Source organism: Littorina saxatilis, linkage group LG2 (genome assembly GCF_037325665.1).
Source record: "Littorina saxatilis isolate snail1 linkage group LG2, US_GU_Lsax_2.0, whole genome shotgun sequence".
Taxonomy (NCBI): Eukaryota; Metazoa; Mollusca; class Gastropoda; order Littorinimorpha; family Littorinidae; genus Littorina; species Littorina saxatilis.
In genome coordinates this window covers 70,014,074-70,030,724 of record NC_090246.1, presented here as the reverse complement: position 1 = coordinate 70,030,724, position 16,651 = coordinate 70,014,074, and the positions used below count along the sequence as shown (strand labels likewise).

Here is a 16,651-nt window from a genome sequence, read left to right as displayed (position 1 = left end):
AAGCGGCAAGTATGGAGATCACAAGGAGCAGTAAGTCCGGGAAATAGATCGAGAAAAAGGCACAAAGACCTATTTCGATTCAAGGACACTAGCAATTGTTATGTCTATAGAAGGCGTATGCATCAGAATATGTTACAGTTGGAAGCATTGGCGATCTTAGGAACTGACATTTACTGCCAGTTCTAAGTGCCAAGTAGCTAGATCAGCACACGTTTTACTTTTGGTTTCTCTTTTTAAATACCATCGGCATTGCAGTTCACATTGCTGTGTCTTATGCGGAATGTATATCATAGTCTCACTAATTTGTTCTTACTTCCATGGTTATACTTCTTCCGTGGTGAATTTGTGTCTTTTACCGCAAGCTGTTGCTTGGTTTCCTTTGGAATGAGAGATGTTTTCTAGTAGAGGTCTATTAATTGTAAACGATTATAATTTATTTTACCATACCCATTTATATGCACAGCCTGCATTCTGGTGCTTGACCCTTTTAGTGATTCTTTTCTGCTGATATGACAAAGTCACGGTGCTAACTTTGATCACAACATTTCTTGGTCCCCCCGCGGGTTAGGGGGAAGAATTTACCCGATGCTCCCCAGCATGTCGTAAGAGGCGACTAACGGATTCTGTTTCTCCTTTTACCTTTGTTAAGTGTTTCTTGTATAGAATATAGTCAATGTTTGTAAAGATTTTAGTCAAGCAGTATGTAAGAAATGTTAAGTCCTTTGTACTGGAAACTTGCATTCTCCCAGTAAGGTAATAATTATATTGTACTATGTTGCAAGCCCCTGGAGCAATTTTTTGATTAGTGCTTATGTGAACAAGAAACAATTAACAAGTGGCTCTATCCCATCTCCCCCCCCCCCCCCCCCCCCTTTCCCCGTCGCGATATAACCTTCGTGGTTGAAAACCACGTTAAACACCAAATAAAGAAGGAAAGAAACATTTCTTGGTCAAGGTCTTGGGAGGCATGCATGCATCATGTAGAACAGAATTAAGTGACACTGAGTCGACTGACAGTAACACTGACAGAATGTATTTGATATGAAACCATCATTTGATCGCCTTATAAGCCCGTATTCTTGGACTTTATTTGGCTATTTGATTGCTATTTGGATCTTGATCTTGATCTTGATCTTGATATGTTACGCCAACAGGTCCCAAGCTTGGGAATATACGTTGGCGGATATTTTGTTTTAGAAGAGAAGGTCAAGAAGAGGCATCTTTGTTTGAGAAATCGATGTTGTTTCTCAATTTCACTGCTTTGTGGATTGAAAAGTCATTTATTATTATTTTGACACGTGACCTAACAATGAATGAGTCGTCTCTTTTTCATCACAAAGTTATATCTGTTACAGAACCAGTCATGCACTAAATAAATCAACATTCAGCAGAAGAAAATTTAGTAATCACTACAAATGCTATGGTGAAAAATGAAATATTATAATTCCGGACACAGGGGACAATAATAGCTAGGTCAGTTGGATCTGGATTTAAAATGTCTATTGGTCAAAATGTCCTGGCCACAAAAAAATGTTGTGTGTTGGAACACATCCCACAGGTATCGGACAATCGACATGCAGTAGTCGCAACAATGCGTCAGATTAAAAAGGTATGCGTGAAAATGGTCAAGGCCTTTGAAAATGACCATAGGACATGCAAGCAAACACAGGCACATGCGATATGTGGCATGTGCAGTATAAAATGGGGGGGGGGGGGGGGTGAAGACGCAAATAAAGATTGGTATGGTTGCATTTCATTAGTCTCAACCTGGTTTTCTGACATAATAATAATATATTTCTCTCTGTTTCTAAATTTATATAAGATTTAAGAAGCATGATAAAGATCTAAAACCTGACCTATTTCAGATCTTACAGAGAAGCTGGAAGAAATTGCGGAAGCAATTGACCAGGCAACTTTCTTAGCAGTGGATGGAGAATTTACTGGTAAGTATTTTGATTGATGTAGGATTTCTGTTGTTAAATTCACAGGGAATAATATTCTGACCAAATATGTTTTACTTAGCGATAGCATTTTATCCAATATTCAATACTGCCTTCAAGTGATTTAGTTTTGTAATTTGAAATGCCAAATGGACTTTTATTGCTTTAATTACTGCTGCTATGTTTCAGGATTGGACAAACCTGACTGTAGTCATTCAGCACCTTTCGACACAGCCAAAGAAAGATACTTCAAGCTCAAAGAGGTATTCTTAATGCAGTCGAACCCCCAATTTAAGACACCAAAAGTCTAAGACAAGTCGCGTAAGGCGAAAATACAATATTTAGTCAAGTAGCTGTGGAACTCACAGAATGAAAGTGAACGCAATGTAATTTTTCAGCAAGACCGTATACTCGTAGCATCGTCACTCCACCGCTCATGGCAAAGGCAGTGAAATTGACAAGAAGAGCGGGGTAGTAGTTGCGCTAAGAAGGATAGCACGCTTTTCTGTACCTCTCTTTGTTTTAACTTTCTGAGCGTGTTTTTAATCCAAACATATCATATCTATATGTTTTTGGAATCAGGAACCGACAAGGAATAAGATGAAAGTGTTTTTAAATTGATTTCGACAATTTAATTTTGATAATAATTTTTATATATTTAATTTTCAGAGCTTGTTTTTAATCCGAATATAACATATTTATATGTTTTTGGAATCAGCAAATGATGGAGAATAAGATAAACGTAAATTTGGATCGTTTTATAAATTTTTATTTTTTTTTACAATTTTCAGATTTTTAATGACCAAAGTCATTAATTAATTTTTAAGCCACCAAGCTGAAATGCAATACCGAACCCCGGGCTTCGTCGAAGATTACTTGACCAAAATTTCAACCAATTTGGTTGAAAAATGAGGGCGTGACAGTGCCGCCTCAACTTTCACGAAAAGCCGGATATGACGTCATCAAAGACATTTATCAAAAAGATGAAAAAAACGTTCGGGGATTTCATACCCAGGAACTCTCATGTCAAATTTCATAAAGATCGGTCCAGTAGTTTAGTCTGAATCGCTCTACACACACACACAGACACACACACACACACACACACACACACACACAGTCACACACATACACCACGACCCTCGTCTCGATTCCCCCCTCTACGTTAAAATATTTAGTCAAAACTTGACTAAATATAAAAAAGGAGGCTTAAAAGTGAGGTAAACTTAACACTAGAGGTTAATAACAGAACATCTGAAAAGTCAAGGTCTTACGACTCTTAGTTAGATTGGGGGTTCTTATAAGAGGGGTTCCACTGCATTGATTTCAGTCAAAATAAAGAAGTTGATATAGTACATGCAATTTTAGAGTCACTGTGTTTATAACAGGAGAGAACCAAGCATAATGTTTAGGACGAAAAGGTCGTGGCACAAAAGGTCGAGGACATTTTGTCGTGAGTCAAAACGTCAAGGTGACAGAAGGTGGAGTGCAACATGAGGTAGATGAGTGAATTGTTTATATATATAAAGGCATACTAACGCACTCCCGTGTTTACAAAGTGTAGTTTGCCCACTATCGATGTCAAACGCACCATAAGACCATATAATGACGATATGTCACCATGCGCGGACCATAATACATGCATTACAGCTTGTTCTAGCCTCTGAAAAAGTGAGGATGTCAACAAAGCCGCGGTGTTAGCTCCCTTGCATCAACGTTACATGTGTTGCCAAATCTATAAATAGGACCATCTAGATCAAAATAAAAATTCAAATATCTCAACATTTAAGGGCTCCTAGACCACAATATTTTGCAGGGAACTTAATTTAGCATGTCTCCAGCTGTTGGTAAAGCAATTAGCGTGTATAGTCATCGAGTACATATGGCTTTAATACACAACTTATTAATTTACATTGTTTCTGGTGCTGCTAACTGGGTTTTTGACAGGCTCTTTGGCAAGGTACAGGAAAACTTATTTAACGAATACACTTTGAACACTTAGCAGAGTTATTTTGTTTCACCTTTTTCATTTGACTTTCATTGTCTAACTAATGTGTTTTCTTTGCTTCTCTTCTGTACAGGGTTCACTGGAGTTTCTTATGATCCAGTTTGGTGTCTGTGCTTTCAAGTTCAAAGAAGACACACAGAGGTTTGTCCATTGGTTCATATCAATCTTTGTTTGTTCCACCCCTTCTCCTTCTGTGTCAGTGATCAAAACATCATTTTAAAGTCAAGTGAATTTTTGGTCTTTTAATTTCTAGGCATGGAGTAGGTTATTTTGGACTTTTTTCTCTCAAATATATGTAGCTCTTATTAGTCTGTCTGTCTTGTTCATCCATCTGTCTGTTTGTTTAATGGGATGTTAAAACTCTTTTTACATTCAATCAAGTTTTGACTAAATGTTTTAACAAAGAGGGGGAATCAATCAATCAATCAATCAATCAATCAATCAATCAATATGAGGCTTATATCGCGCGTATTCCGTGGGTACAGTTCTAAGCGCAGGGATTTAAAAAAAAAAAATTTTTTATGCAATTTATATTGCGCACATATTCAATGCCGTGTGAGATGGATTTTTTTTTGCACAGTACATCACGCATTCACATCGGCCAGCAGATCGCAGCCATTTTGGCGCATATCCTACTTTTCACGGCCTATTATTCCAAGTCACACGGGTATTTTGGTGGACATTTTTATCTATGCCTATACAATTTTGCCAGGAAAAACCCTTTTGTCAATCGTGGGATCTTTAACGTGCACACCCCAATGTAGTGTACACGAAGGGACCTCGATTTTTCGTCTCATCCGAAAGACTAGCACTTGAACCCACCACCAAGGTTAGGAAAGGGGGGATAAAATTGCTAACGCCCTGACCCAGGGTCGAACTCGCAACCTCTCGCTTCCGAGCGCAAGTGCGTTACCACTCGGCCACCCAGTCCACAATCGAGACAAGGGTCGTGGTGCATGTGTGTGTGTGTGTGTGTGTGTAGAGCGATTCAGACTAAACTACTGGACCGATCTTTATGAAATTTGACATGAGAGTTCCTGGGAATGATATCCCCAGACGTTTTTTTTGTTTTTTTGATAAATACCTTTGATGACGTCATATCCGGCTTTTTGTAAAAGTCGAGGCAGCACTGTCACACCCTCATTTTTTAATCAAATTGATTGAAATTTTGGCAAAGCAATCTTCGATGAAGGCCGGACTTTGGTATTGCATTTCAGCTTGGTGGCTTAAAAATTAATTAATGAATTTGGTCATTAAAAATCGAAAACTTGTCATTAAAAAACAATTTTTTGTAAACGATCCAAAAACAATTTCATCTTATTCTTCGTCATTTTCTGATTCCAAAAACATATACATATGTTATATTTGGATTACAAACAAGCTCTAAAAATTAAAAACATGAAAATTATGATTAAAATTAATTGTCCGAAATCGATTTACAAACAATTTCATCTTATTCCTTGGTGGTCCCTGATCCCAAAAACATTAGATACCATATGTTTGGATTAAAACAAACTCAGTACGCTAAAACGAATAGAGATACAGAAAAGTGTTATCCTGCTCAGCGGGACCATTACCGCACTATTCTGGCTTTTCGATTTCACTGCCTTTGCCACGAGCAGTGGACTGATGAAACTACGAGTATGCGGTCTTGGTGAAAAAATGCAGTGCGTTCAGTTTCATTCTGTGAGTTCGACAGCTTGACTAAATGTTGTTATTTCACCTTACGCGTCTTGTTATCTATTGCAGCTATGAAGCAAGGCCATTCAACTTCTATGTCTTCCCCAGGCCTTACACCAGACAGGCACCCGACAAACGCTTCTTATGTCAGGTAGTCAGATTAGAACATGATAAAGATGATAACACTCATTTTTGTGATCTGCAGAGTGGTGTTTGTGTGTGTGTGTGTGTCACTGTGTGTGTGCGCATGCATGCTTGTTTGTGTGTGTGTTTGAGAGAGAGAGAGCGCATGCAATTAAAGTGTGCATTGGTTGTGCATGTGTGTGTCTTCTGTCTTACCTTTACTCTCTCTCTGACTGTGGCCGGCTGTGTCTTGCTTGCAGGTTGGCAGCCCATGCTTGCAGAATAACAAAATCAAAATATTTTCAATTTTTCAGAGTTCGAGCATTGATTTCTTGGTGCAACAGGGATTTGATTTCAACAAACTATTTCGTGAAGGTAAAATCATATTTCCTCCTTGTCTTTCTGCAGTGAATTCATGTTTGTGATCAGTCCTGATGGCGATTACAATTTTATTATAAAATGTTGCATGGTTATCTTTGTAATACTCCCTTAACCTGTTCTTGTTTTCTCCCATCCTTTTTTAATTGTCATCAGTTTGTGCTATGAAGAATTCTGTCTTTCAGCAGCAGTCTTTTCTTAATCTATACATTACCCCTGTTGCCACTCAGGCAGCATATGCCGCTTTCAGGGGAAGCATGATGGGTGTTTTCATGTTTCTATAACCCACCGAACTCTGACATGGATTACAGGATCTTTTCCGTGCACACTTGGTCCTGTGCTTGCATGTACACACAGAGGGGGATAAGGCACTAGCAGGTCTTCACAACAGTTGACCTGGGAGATCGAACAAAATCTCCACCCTTAACCCAGTGTGTTTACTGTTTCTTTATAAGGAATCCCCTTCCTGATGCCGACAGAAGAAGATGTGATGCGAGAGTCGTTGGCTGGTAAGCACCAGGCCTTCTCCAAATTCTCCTCTCCAGCTTTTGTCAGCCCAGATGGGGCCGACATGGGCCCAGGCAAGGGGCCCGTTCAGATCCCTGATGAACAGAAAGACTTCATAGCTGGTGTCTGGTGAGAAGCATTTCTGTTTTTTGTCTTCTTTTTGTGGCCTGAATGTCTGTAGTACTTTGTTCCAGATAATGATTTGAATATATACATAATGTATTTGGTTTGGGCGTCAGTGAAGAAGAGTTCTCATTGTATGTATGTTTCCTGTCTATGGATGAATTTGGGAATCTCCCGATTAAGCTCCATGAGAAATTAGTTACCACACGGAATGAATCTCAAAATGTTCACTCTTCTTTTAGTATGTGACGTTAATTCCTCAGGACTAATTCGGAAGATATCACCATGGATTGTTCTTAGAGAGATGATTAAGAGTAGGAGAATTTTTGAACGTTCATGTGTGTTTTTATGATGAGTGCAACATGTAAACAAAAATAAAGAAAAATTATATGCCGGTGACTTTGAGAGACTAAATGTTGCTGTTGAATCAGATGATAGTAATTTTTTGGCATGAATTGTCATACATTAGTTGTAATCTCTCCACCTCAATTTGAGCCAAATCTTTCTTTAGCTGCCTGTAGCATTTTATCGCTTTATTTTCAAAAGACAGACATAGTGTTTGTGATGTCTTTTGCAGTAATAAAATAAGCAGTTTCATTGAGACATCTGAGTCAGAGGTGCTTCAGCTTGCCCCTTGCAACGGCTTTCAGAGGAAGCTCATCTATCAGACAATACGCACAAAGTAAGTTGCTGAATTTATTTGAGGTATACTGTTTGATGCAAGAGATATTGGATGTGAATCAGTCTCCTCTGCTGTCGTAAGTCAGTTCTGACCATGTACCATCTTGTGGTTAATTTATGTCTGTTTCTTTGTGTGGATTAGAGGGGAGGAGGGGGGGTGAGGAAATGTTGTTTTTCCTCTCCTTTAAATTGTCAACTTTCAGTTAAATATCTAAACTGTATGTCTCTGTCTCTCTCTCTCTCTCTCTCTCTCTCTCTCTCTCTGTCTCTCTCTCTCTCTCTCTCTCTCTCTCTCTCTCTCTTTCTCTCTCTCTCTCTCTCTCTCTCTCTCTCTCTCTCTCAAGCACACACAAACGCGCACACAAACGCGCACACATACACATATAAACACACACACACACATCATCACACACATTGATTTTCATTCAGAATTGAGACTTGAAAACCCTATCATTCGGAAAGTAATACAGTAATGCAGCAGAAATGTTGTTCTGTAAAAAGTAAATTTTAAGGGGCTTATTGTCCGTCAGGTCTTAATTGCCTATATTGGACATGAATTGGTTTATACGCTTCGAGCTTTACGCCATCACGGCTTTTGGATGTTTGCGTGTTTAGGTGGTATCAGCCATCTGCACTTATGGTAGAATGACCAAGATCTTTAACGTACCATTGTGGTGACACGGGGGTGGGAGATGGATACCATCTCTGGGTCTGCACATAAAGTTGACCCGTGTCCGTCCCGGCCCGTATTCGAACCAGCGACCTCTCGATCACAAGTCCAGTGCTCTACCACCTGAGATGTTGTTCTGGTTTTTTGGGTCTGATTTTATAGTGAAGGTTCTTTTGCTTTGATTTTTTGTTGTTGTATAACCCAATGAAGTCTCAGACCAAGTTCAACTGTTTGTCTTGATCTAAGGTTCTCGGCAGTACACCTGGAGACCAAGACAGGTGAGAAGAAGGATCGCTTCATCGTTGTGACCAAGGTGGCCAGCGAGGATGATCTCAAGAAGAAGGAAAAAGACAAACAGAACGCTGAAATCGTAAGCAAGAAAATTATGTGATGAAAGTACATAAGGTCCAAAGGCAAAAAGGGCCATTTTCCCATGTACAGTAAAACCTGCATCCAGCGGACCCTTAATTCGGCGGACACCTTTGCATAACGGACACTTCAAGTGAGGACGGATGTATTTTACACTCAAAAACACCTTAAAAGAGCGGACACCTCAAAGGCGCGGACGCGGACACTCTTTTTTGGTCCCGATTTGGTTCGTTACCTGTCAACAACGGTCCGCCATCTTGGTTCTGCAAATACAATCTCGCTGGCGATGTGAACGCGCGAGAAGCTTATTTTGTAAGCCAACGACAGCACTTGAAAGATTGATTTTTTGTATGGTGCACGCTCATTGGTCGATGCCGTGAATTGAACTGAACTCACAAACAAAAACAAGTTAGGGTTTCTACTTTCTGTACTGTGATGCATCTTCGTCTCATCCTTCGTCGATCGCGGTCTCATCATGTCAAAACGGAAATTTCTGACTTTAGAAGAAAGAGTCGATGTGATAAAGAAATTGAACGGCGAACTCTTCGAGTGGTTTTCGAGAGCTCGATCAAAGAATATTCCCGTGAATGGCCCATTGCTTCAGATAAGAAACCGATTGCACCTCTTTCTCTCTCTCTCGCTCAGTCGTTCTATCTCTCTCTCTCTCTCTCTCTCGCTTAGTCGTTCTCTCTCTCTCTCTCTCGCTCGTTCTCGCTATCGCTCGTTCTCCGTTCTCTCTCGCTCAGTCGTTCTCTCTCTCTCTCGCTCGTTCTCTCTCTTGCTCGTTCTCCGTTCACCCTGAAATGCTGACAGCTGTCATGAACTTGAGTAGCATTCTGAAGATGTGCGTCTGAACCAAGCCAGACTGATTCTGGTTTTGTACATACATGTTGCATGTTGATTAAATTACATCCTTTACCCAACTCACAAATAGCAATTAACTCTAGTTCAGTGCTGGTAACGCTGTACGCGTCCCCTTGGTAACAAGGAAGGCGCCTCTAAAAAAAGAGTGACAGAGACCCGTAAGGGTGTCAAAGCCAGCCCGGAAACGAGGCCCCTTCCGTATGCGTGCGCATAAGCCGCCAACTTATCATTCTCAACTCAGCGCCCAACAGGACTGGTCGCTTTACTGTACGCTCCGACTGTTTTCAGTCTTGTTGCTTGGTCTTCTGACTTTGGCTTCTACCCCTTGGTCTGCCGCCTAGCTGGGTCTGCATCCTTGCCGTTATTGGGTGAGAGATTTCTTGTTTTTGTAACTTTGGCGACATTTTGTCGCATGTTTGTGAACTTATGAAATTTTCTTGAAGAAATATTTTTTCGTGAGTTTGCTTTACCATGGCGGATAGCGTCAAGCCTAAGACTAGTTCGAGACAGGCTTCGGCTACTACTTCTCCTACTGCTAGTTTAGCTTCGTCTAAGTCTTCTTCTAGAAGGGAGAGTGCTGGAAAGGCCGCTTCTTCTTCTGGGTCGGGGATGGATAAATGTCCGAAAGTTGTTGACAAAACTTCGTCCGCCATTTTGTCCGTTGAAAAGGACAAGGTCACGCCTTGTGACAAAAATGTTTCGAATGTGGATAAACATGCTTTGTTGTCGGGGGCCCCTGGCGATTCAGGGTTTTTGCCCTCCGATATTGCGTCTTTGCTTCTGACTATTAGTTCACAGGTTTCGACTTTGGCCGCAGATTTGACGGCGACGAAAGCAGAGTTACGTTCTTCCGTTTCAGCTTCCTCTCTCGCAGGTGCAGCTGTGGCTGCTACTTCGGTGGTCCGGGCTGAGGTTCATGCGTCGCAGCAGGGCGATGGACGTCTTGTGCCCTCGTTGTCTGAGCATGGGCTCTTTGAAGGTATGTCCTCACCACATGGTGCCGGGTTCTCCGGTGCCAGTGGTGTGCGAAAACAGGAGCGAGTAGACCGTGTTCGCGGCGAAAGCACCGAAACCCCCGCCGTTAATCCGCATCGAGCGCTTTCGGTAGAGGCTAGGAGCCCTGTTGTTCGTAGGGATTTGTCATACCACTCTCACTCAGAGTCGGGTCGATCATTTCCCCTTCCGCCCTGGGGGCAGGAAGATGATGGTGTCTCCGGAGCTGACCAGGAGAGTCTCTCTGGGGTTCACCTGCCTGACTGCGATGGCGAGCAGGCTGAAGAGATGGATGAGGGTGCTTCCACGGCTGTGGATGACACCCAACTTAATGTGCCGTTTAAGCTGTCGAGCGCAGTGTCGTCGGCAGCTGAGACGGCTTTTAAGTACTTTCCGGAAGGGGTGGTGCGAAGCAAGCAGAGACTTCCACCACCGCTGTCCGCCTTTGACGATTTTCGGTCCTCCAAGAGTCCGAAGGATCAGTTCCGGTTTCGGGAGTCGTCATCGGTTGCTTATGTCTTGGCACATGTGTTCAAGGGAAGGAATACTCCTGCGGTGCCGTTGTTGGCTCAACACGGAGAGGCACCAGAGGATGTGTTGCCTTGGTTGGCTAAAGCGGGGGAGAGGGCTGTGTCTGGGATTCAGAAACTTAGGCTCACCCCTCGTCCTATCAGTTTGGTCGAGACGTTTGCTTTGCCCGCTACTGTGCTTCCGGTTTCTCCGGAATTGGCTTCTTTGAGGGAGGATGGCTACGGCAACAACAGGGTTGTCCCGTATTCCGAAGCCTCTCTTTTGGCTTTGGAGGAAGCAGGGAGAGCTCAGCTTGAGCTGGCCTCAGTGTCAGAATCGTTGCAGCGGGCCCTTTCTAGGTCTATTGCTTCGTCGTTGGACCCGTTTGAATTTCGTTTTGAAGCGTCTGCACTTGATGTGAGTACTCTTTTTGCCACGCTGGCGAAGGTCACTAGAGAACAGATGGTGATCTCCGCTAACCTTTATGCGCATGCCGTGCATTCAAGAAGGACAGCGTTCTTGACAGGTTCTAGGATTACCAACAAATCCACGATCGAGAGTTTAAAGGTTTCTCCTTTCTCGGAAGGGTCCCTGTTGGGTCAGGCATCTCTTGATGCGCTACAGAGGGAGACCCAGGACGCTAGGGACCTAGCTATAGCCCGTCTCGCTTCTCACGGGTTTTCGAAGCCCCAGAACAAACCACACACGCAATCACAGTCCTCTGCCAAGCCTCAGACTGCTTCGTCTGGTGGTGGCAAGACTCACAAACAATCCTTTGCTTCTTCGAGTAGGGGTCGCGGTGCTCCGTACCCGAAGAGGGGCCAATCTTTTGGTGCCTCTAGGGGGTCGGGGCGTAAGCCTCACCCCCAATGAAGCTCCCCCGAGCAGGCTATCCCGGTAGCCCCCGCACTGGTTGTAGCGGGCGGCCCGTCCAGGGCCCTCACTTCCTGGCTGCAGCTGGTGGACAGCAAGTGGGTTACTGGGATAGTTCGTTCGGGGTTCCGACTTCTCTGGTCAGGAGAAAAAGCACCTCTGACCAGGATAATCCCGCCATGCAAACCTCCAAGAGATCCAGAGGCGAGAGCCGCAGTTCAAGGAGAGGTTTCAGCTCTGCTCTTGAAAGGGGCGATAGAGGAGGTATTGGACCTTCGGTCCCCGGGGTTTTACGGCAGACTTTTCGTTGTGCCAAAAGCCTCGGGGGCTTGGAGACCGGTGCTGGATCTATCTACTCTGAACAAGTATCTCCGAACTGTGAAGTTCACTATGGAGACGCCGACCTCTGTGCGAGAGGCACTTCGCCCAGGCGATTGGGCGACCTCAGTGGACCTCACAGATGCATACTTTCATGTCTTGATGCATGTAACAGACAGAAAGTGGTTGCGCTTCCGCTGGGGCGAAAAGGCATATCAGTTCAGGGCTCTCCCGTTTGGCCTTTCTCTCGCACCATGGATCTTCACCATCGTGGTGCGACAACTTTGCTCTCTGCTGAGAAAGGAGGGCATTCGTCTGCGAGCCTACTTGGACGACTGGCTGATCCTCAATCAGGACAGGGATCTGTGCCATGTTCATACTTGCAAGGTCCTCAGGCAGGCCGCTCAGCTCGGATTCTCCGTAAACCTGGGCAAGTCGGAACTGATTCCATCACAGAATTTCACTTACTTAGGGATGGAGTTCGACACTCTCAGTTGGACTGTCCGCCCGTCTCAGAAGAGGGTGTCCAAGCTTCAAGACTTGCTTCGTGCGCTTCACGGAGAGAATCTGGCCAGTGTACGGGTTTTGACATCGGTACTTGGCCAGATGGAGTCTATGGCTACTCTTATCCCACTGGGCAGGGTGCACAAAAGGCCTTTTCAGGCTGCCCTTCAGTCTCGGTGGGATCAGTCTACCCAGGGTTGGGACACTCAGGTTTCGCTGGAGACCTGGTTTTTCGAGACCACGCAGGTCTGGCTCCTCCCCTGGGTTTTACAGGGAGTTCCGATAGTTTGCCCGTCTCCAGAGAACGAGCTCTTCACCGATGCTTCTCTGATGGGGTGGGGGGCTCACCTGGGGGAGCATGTGGCGTCGGGGGTGTGGGACTTGTCTCAACCTTCACGTCACATCAACGCGCTGGAGTTGGAGGCTGTTTCGTTGGCGCTCCAAGCTTTTCTGCCTTTCGTTCAGAACAGTCATGTCAGACTGCACACCGACAACATGACAGTTGCGGCTTATGTGAACAGGCAGGGCGGAACGAGATCCCGCAGTCTCTCAGACAGGGCGTGCCTCATCCTAAAGTGGTGCGTTTCGCATCACATTCTGCTGTCAGCCATCTTTCTGAAGGGAAGCTTGAACGTCCTGGCGGACGCACTGAGCAGGGGGGACAAGGTGGTCCATTCAGAGTGGACCCTGTCTCATCAGTCCCTGCACCGACTTTGGGTACAGATACAGAAGCCGCAAATCGACTTGTTTGCGACTCGTTATTCAGCGAGGCTTCCTCTGTTTGTTTCCCCCTTCCCGGATCCTCTGGCGTGGGGCGTGAACGCTCTGGAAATGGACTGGTCCAATCTGACAGCTTACGCCTTCCCTCCGTTTTGTCTGTTGGGCAAAGTTCTCAGGAAGGTCGACTTGGAGAGACCAGCGCTGGTTCTGGTTGCCCCATTTTGGCCAAGCCAGCACTGGTTCCCGGACTTGCTGCGACTGGCGGTTCGACCGCCTATCCCCATCGCAGTAAGAAAGGGAGAACTCTTGCAACCCAGGTCAGGCATTCATCACGAGAACCCTCAGGCGTTAAACCTTCACGGTTGGATACTGTCAGAAGCTCTTTGCTTAAGGCAGGGGCCTCTTCGGCCACGGTAGACTTTGTGAATCATGCTCATAGGAAATCGACCAGTTCGGTCTACTCGTCTCACTGGGCCTCCTGGGTTAAATGGTGTGAGCTGAACAGAGTTAAGCCCTTGGCACCTAGGTCTATGCAGGTAGCCAATCATTTGGCTTGGCTAGCAGGGCAGGGGGGGTCAGCATCTTCCCTTCGTGTGCGAAGGTCCGCTATTTCTTCAACGTTACGACAACTGGGTCATAAGATTTCTCTTGATGGGGTCATCTCCAGCGTTATTAAGGGTGCCTCTCTTAAGGCCGCGCGCGAGAAATCTCCTCTCCCTGCCTGGGATTTGTTACTTGTTTTGCGTTACTTGGCTTCTAACGAGTTCGAACCTATTCATTCAGCCAGTTTGGTTAATCTGACGCGCAAGGCAGTTTTTCTTACTTTGCTTGCTACATCTCGTAGAGGTAGTGAAGTTCATGCCTTTTCCGGCTTAGCTAAGGATATCTCAACCGAAAAAGATGGTTCTATTTCGCTCAAATTCAGGCCGGAGTTTTTAGCTAAAAATCAGAAACCGGGCCATATTTCGCCTGTCATTAACATTCCTGCCTTGAGCAACATTCTTGCTCCTGGAGACCCAGACATCGTTAACTGTCCGGTTAGAACGCTTAGCAGTTACCTGTCTCGAACTCAGTCCATTCGTTCTGAAAGTCAAAAATTGCTTTTCATTTCGCTTAATACGGCAAGGAGTAAAGACATCGCGAAAGTGACTTTAACCAAGTGGGTCTCCACTTTGATCAGGCATGCTTACGCCTGGTGGCATATTCAGTCTGGCGAAGTTAGGGCTGTTCTTCCCATGACTTCAGCAAGGACTCATGAGGCTAGGGCGTGGGCCTCCTCGGTGGCTGTGCTCCGTTCAGGCCGCTTGGCCGAAGTTTTGGAGGCAGCCTATTGGAGATCTGAGGATGTTTTCGTGAACTATTACCTCAGGGACATCTCCTCTCTGCGTCAGGATGGCAGTTTTGCGCTACCTGCCATGGTAGCCGCAGGGCAAGTCATTCTTCATTGAATTTTGGTAAGTCCCGCCACCTATAGTAGCAATCTGCTATTTGTGAGTTGGGTAAAGGATGTAATTTAATTTCAAATTTTAGAAATAAATTTTCATTTAATTAATACTTACCCAACTCACAACGTTTATTCCCTCCCACCTCCCCGCTGTGGTTGGTACTGGGGTCTAAAAAAGAGTGAGTTGGGCTTCGTTTCGAATGATAAGTTGGCGGCTTATGCGCACGCATACGGAAGGGGCCTCGTTTCCGGGCTGGCTTTGACACCCTTACGGGTCTCTGTCACTCTTTTTTTAGAGGCGCCTTCCTTGTTACCAAGGGGACGCGTACAGCGTTACCAGCACTGAACTAGAGTTAATTGCTATTTGTGAGTTGGGTAAGTATTAATTAAATGAAAATTTATTTCTAAAATTTGAAATTTTGTTTTCTTTGTCACTTTCTGTATGACTACATGTAATGCACAGTTTAGAATAAAACTATTTGGCTGGGTTTTTTTCTTCCCAAAAAATGTCTGCGCATTCATATTCAAAAGAAAGGACACCTTTGTACAAAGGACAGTGGCAAGGTTCCCCAAGGGTGTCCTTTGCTCGCAGGTTTTACTGTATTTCCACACACTGGAAGAAGAGTGAACTTTTTCAAATTCAGTCAGTATGATGGTGTTTCAGCCTAAATCGGGAGATTACCAGAAAAGAGTTAAATTGTAAATATAAGATCGAGAGGGCTTTATGTCTCTGTTCTAAGCGCTTGGGCCTTAATCGGGAGATTGCCACAAAAAGAGTGAAAGCACTGAAACTATCAGATTGAGATGAGAGTGGTTTATGCCTGTGTTCTAAGTGGGGTTTTTGTTCAGGGATGGTTAATGCAGGGTCCTTTAATCTAAAGGAACTAAAAATTATGTCATGCCATACACAGACCTGTGTGTCACTTAACTCATCACAGTTTTACAGAATGGGTTAAAACAAAAAACTTTACATGAATCTGATCTTGTTTATAATTATATAAATATGAGTTTAAATTTGGATCAACATTCCACCATATGTAGAGTGTGTTTGCAAATTACATGTACACCGTGTGTTTCAGATGGAACTGGAGGAAGCAGTTGGTTTTTCAAAAGTGATGAAGCTCATTTCAAAATCGGTAAGCACATATATAGTTTTTGTCCAGTGATGCAGTTGATTTTTGTCATAAGCTTTTACAACTTTTGAAAATGATCTTTCTTTTGTTAGTACCAGGTACACCAAAGTCAGTCAATCAGCTGTCCGCTGAGTGGAATTTCCCCAATTTTACCCTATCTTTCTCCTCTATTTTCTCTGTGTGTATGGCGATGGATGAAATAAAATTTATACTGGGTGAAAGTTTATTCTTTTGTCTTTTATTCTGTTCTATTCTTTATTAGTTTGATAGCTTAGAAATTGGGGAAATCGTAGTTTGAAAAAGTGATGTGTGTGCCGCAGCGAAGATGGCTCCCGCGGTTGGGCCGGTCAATTTTACGATGGGTAGGTTCGCTTCTCTCCAAAGTGCATCGGGTGAGATCATCAAATCTAAAAATAACCACCAATGAATGAAAGAGGAGGTTGTGAGCCTCATTTTCGTATAATTCATTGATCCATACTCGCGCGCTTTACAAGTAAAATCTGTGAATGAAAACTACTACGCGTTTTTTCTACTTGATTTTTTGAAAATACCATCGAAAGGAGCCCACCATGTGAAAGAACGCACCTTTTTCTTCAAAACTGTCAAGTTTGTTTAACTTGTTTCGACACTCACGCGACGTGTAGCCCGATCAAAGATGTGAAGTGTGAAAGTTTTCACGTCGGGTCAATGACCACAATGGCTGCCTGCGGCGAAGTGACCGAGCGTGACCCGTCACCACAACAATGCAGCGATCCGTCCAGTTGTTCATCCCCATTCACATGGGAGATGCTTTTTGGTCAGATTGAACTTATA

The 16,651-nt window shown here is 44.0% G+C and overlaps 1 protein-coding gene across 4 annotated transcripts in view; it reads left to right on the top strand.

Moving 5' to 3' along the window:
* The first annotated feature begins 1 nt into the window (after position 1).
* The window catches only part of LOC138959616 (poly(A)-specific ribonuclease PARN-like), a 35,060-nt gene continuing 18,410 nt past the window's right edge, over positions 2 to 16,651 (top strand). For all 4 annotated transcript variants that reach the window (XR_011453757.1, XM_070331176.1, XM_070331175.1 and 1 more), the window contains exons 1-10: positions 2 to 30; positions 1,866 to 1,943; positions 2,130 to 2,203; positions 4,022 to 4,089; positions 5,698 to 5,779; positions 6,066 to 6,126; positions 6,585 to 6,765; positions 7,337 to 7,441; positions 8,357 to 8,480; positions 15,785 to 15,841. Coding sequence is in view for 3 of the 4 variants with exons in the window: in XM_070331176.1 (XP_070187277.1) it covers positions 12 to 30; positions 1,866 to 1,943; positions 2,130 to 2,203; positions 4,022 to 4,089; positions 5,698 to 5,779; positions 6,066 to 6,126; positions 6,585 to 6,765; positions 7,337 to 7,441; positions 8,357 to 8,480; positions 15,785 to 15,841 (849 nt within the window). In the remaining variant the exon portion in view is untranslated. The remainder of the gene's footprint in view (positions 31 to 1,865; positions 1,944 to 2,129; positions 2,204 to 4,021; positions 4,090 to 5,697; positions 5,780 to 6,065; positions 6,127 to 6,584; positions 6,766 to 7,336; positions 7,442 to 8,356; positions 8,481 to 15,784; positions 15,842 to 16,651) is intronic.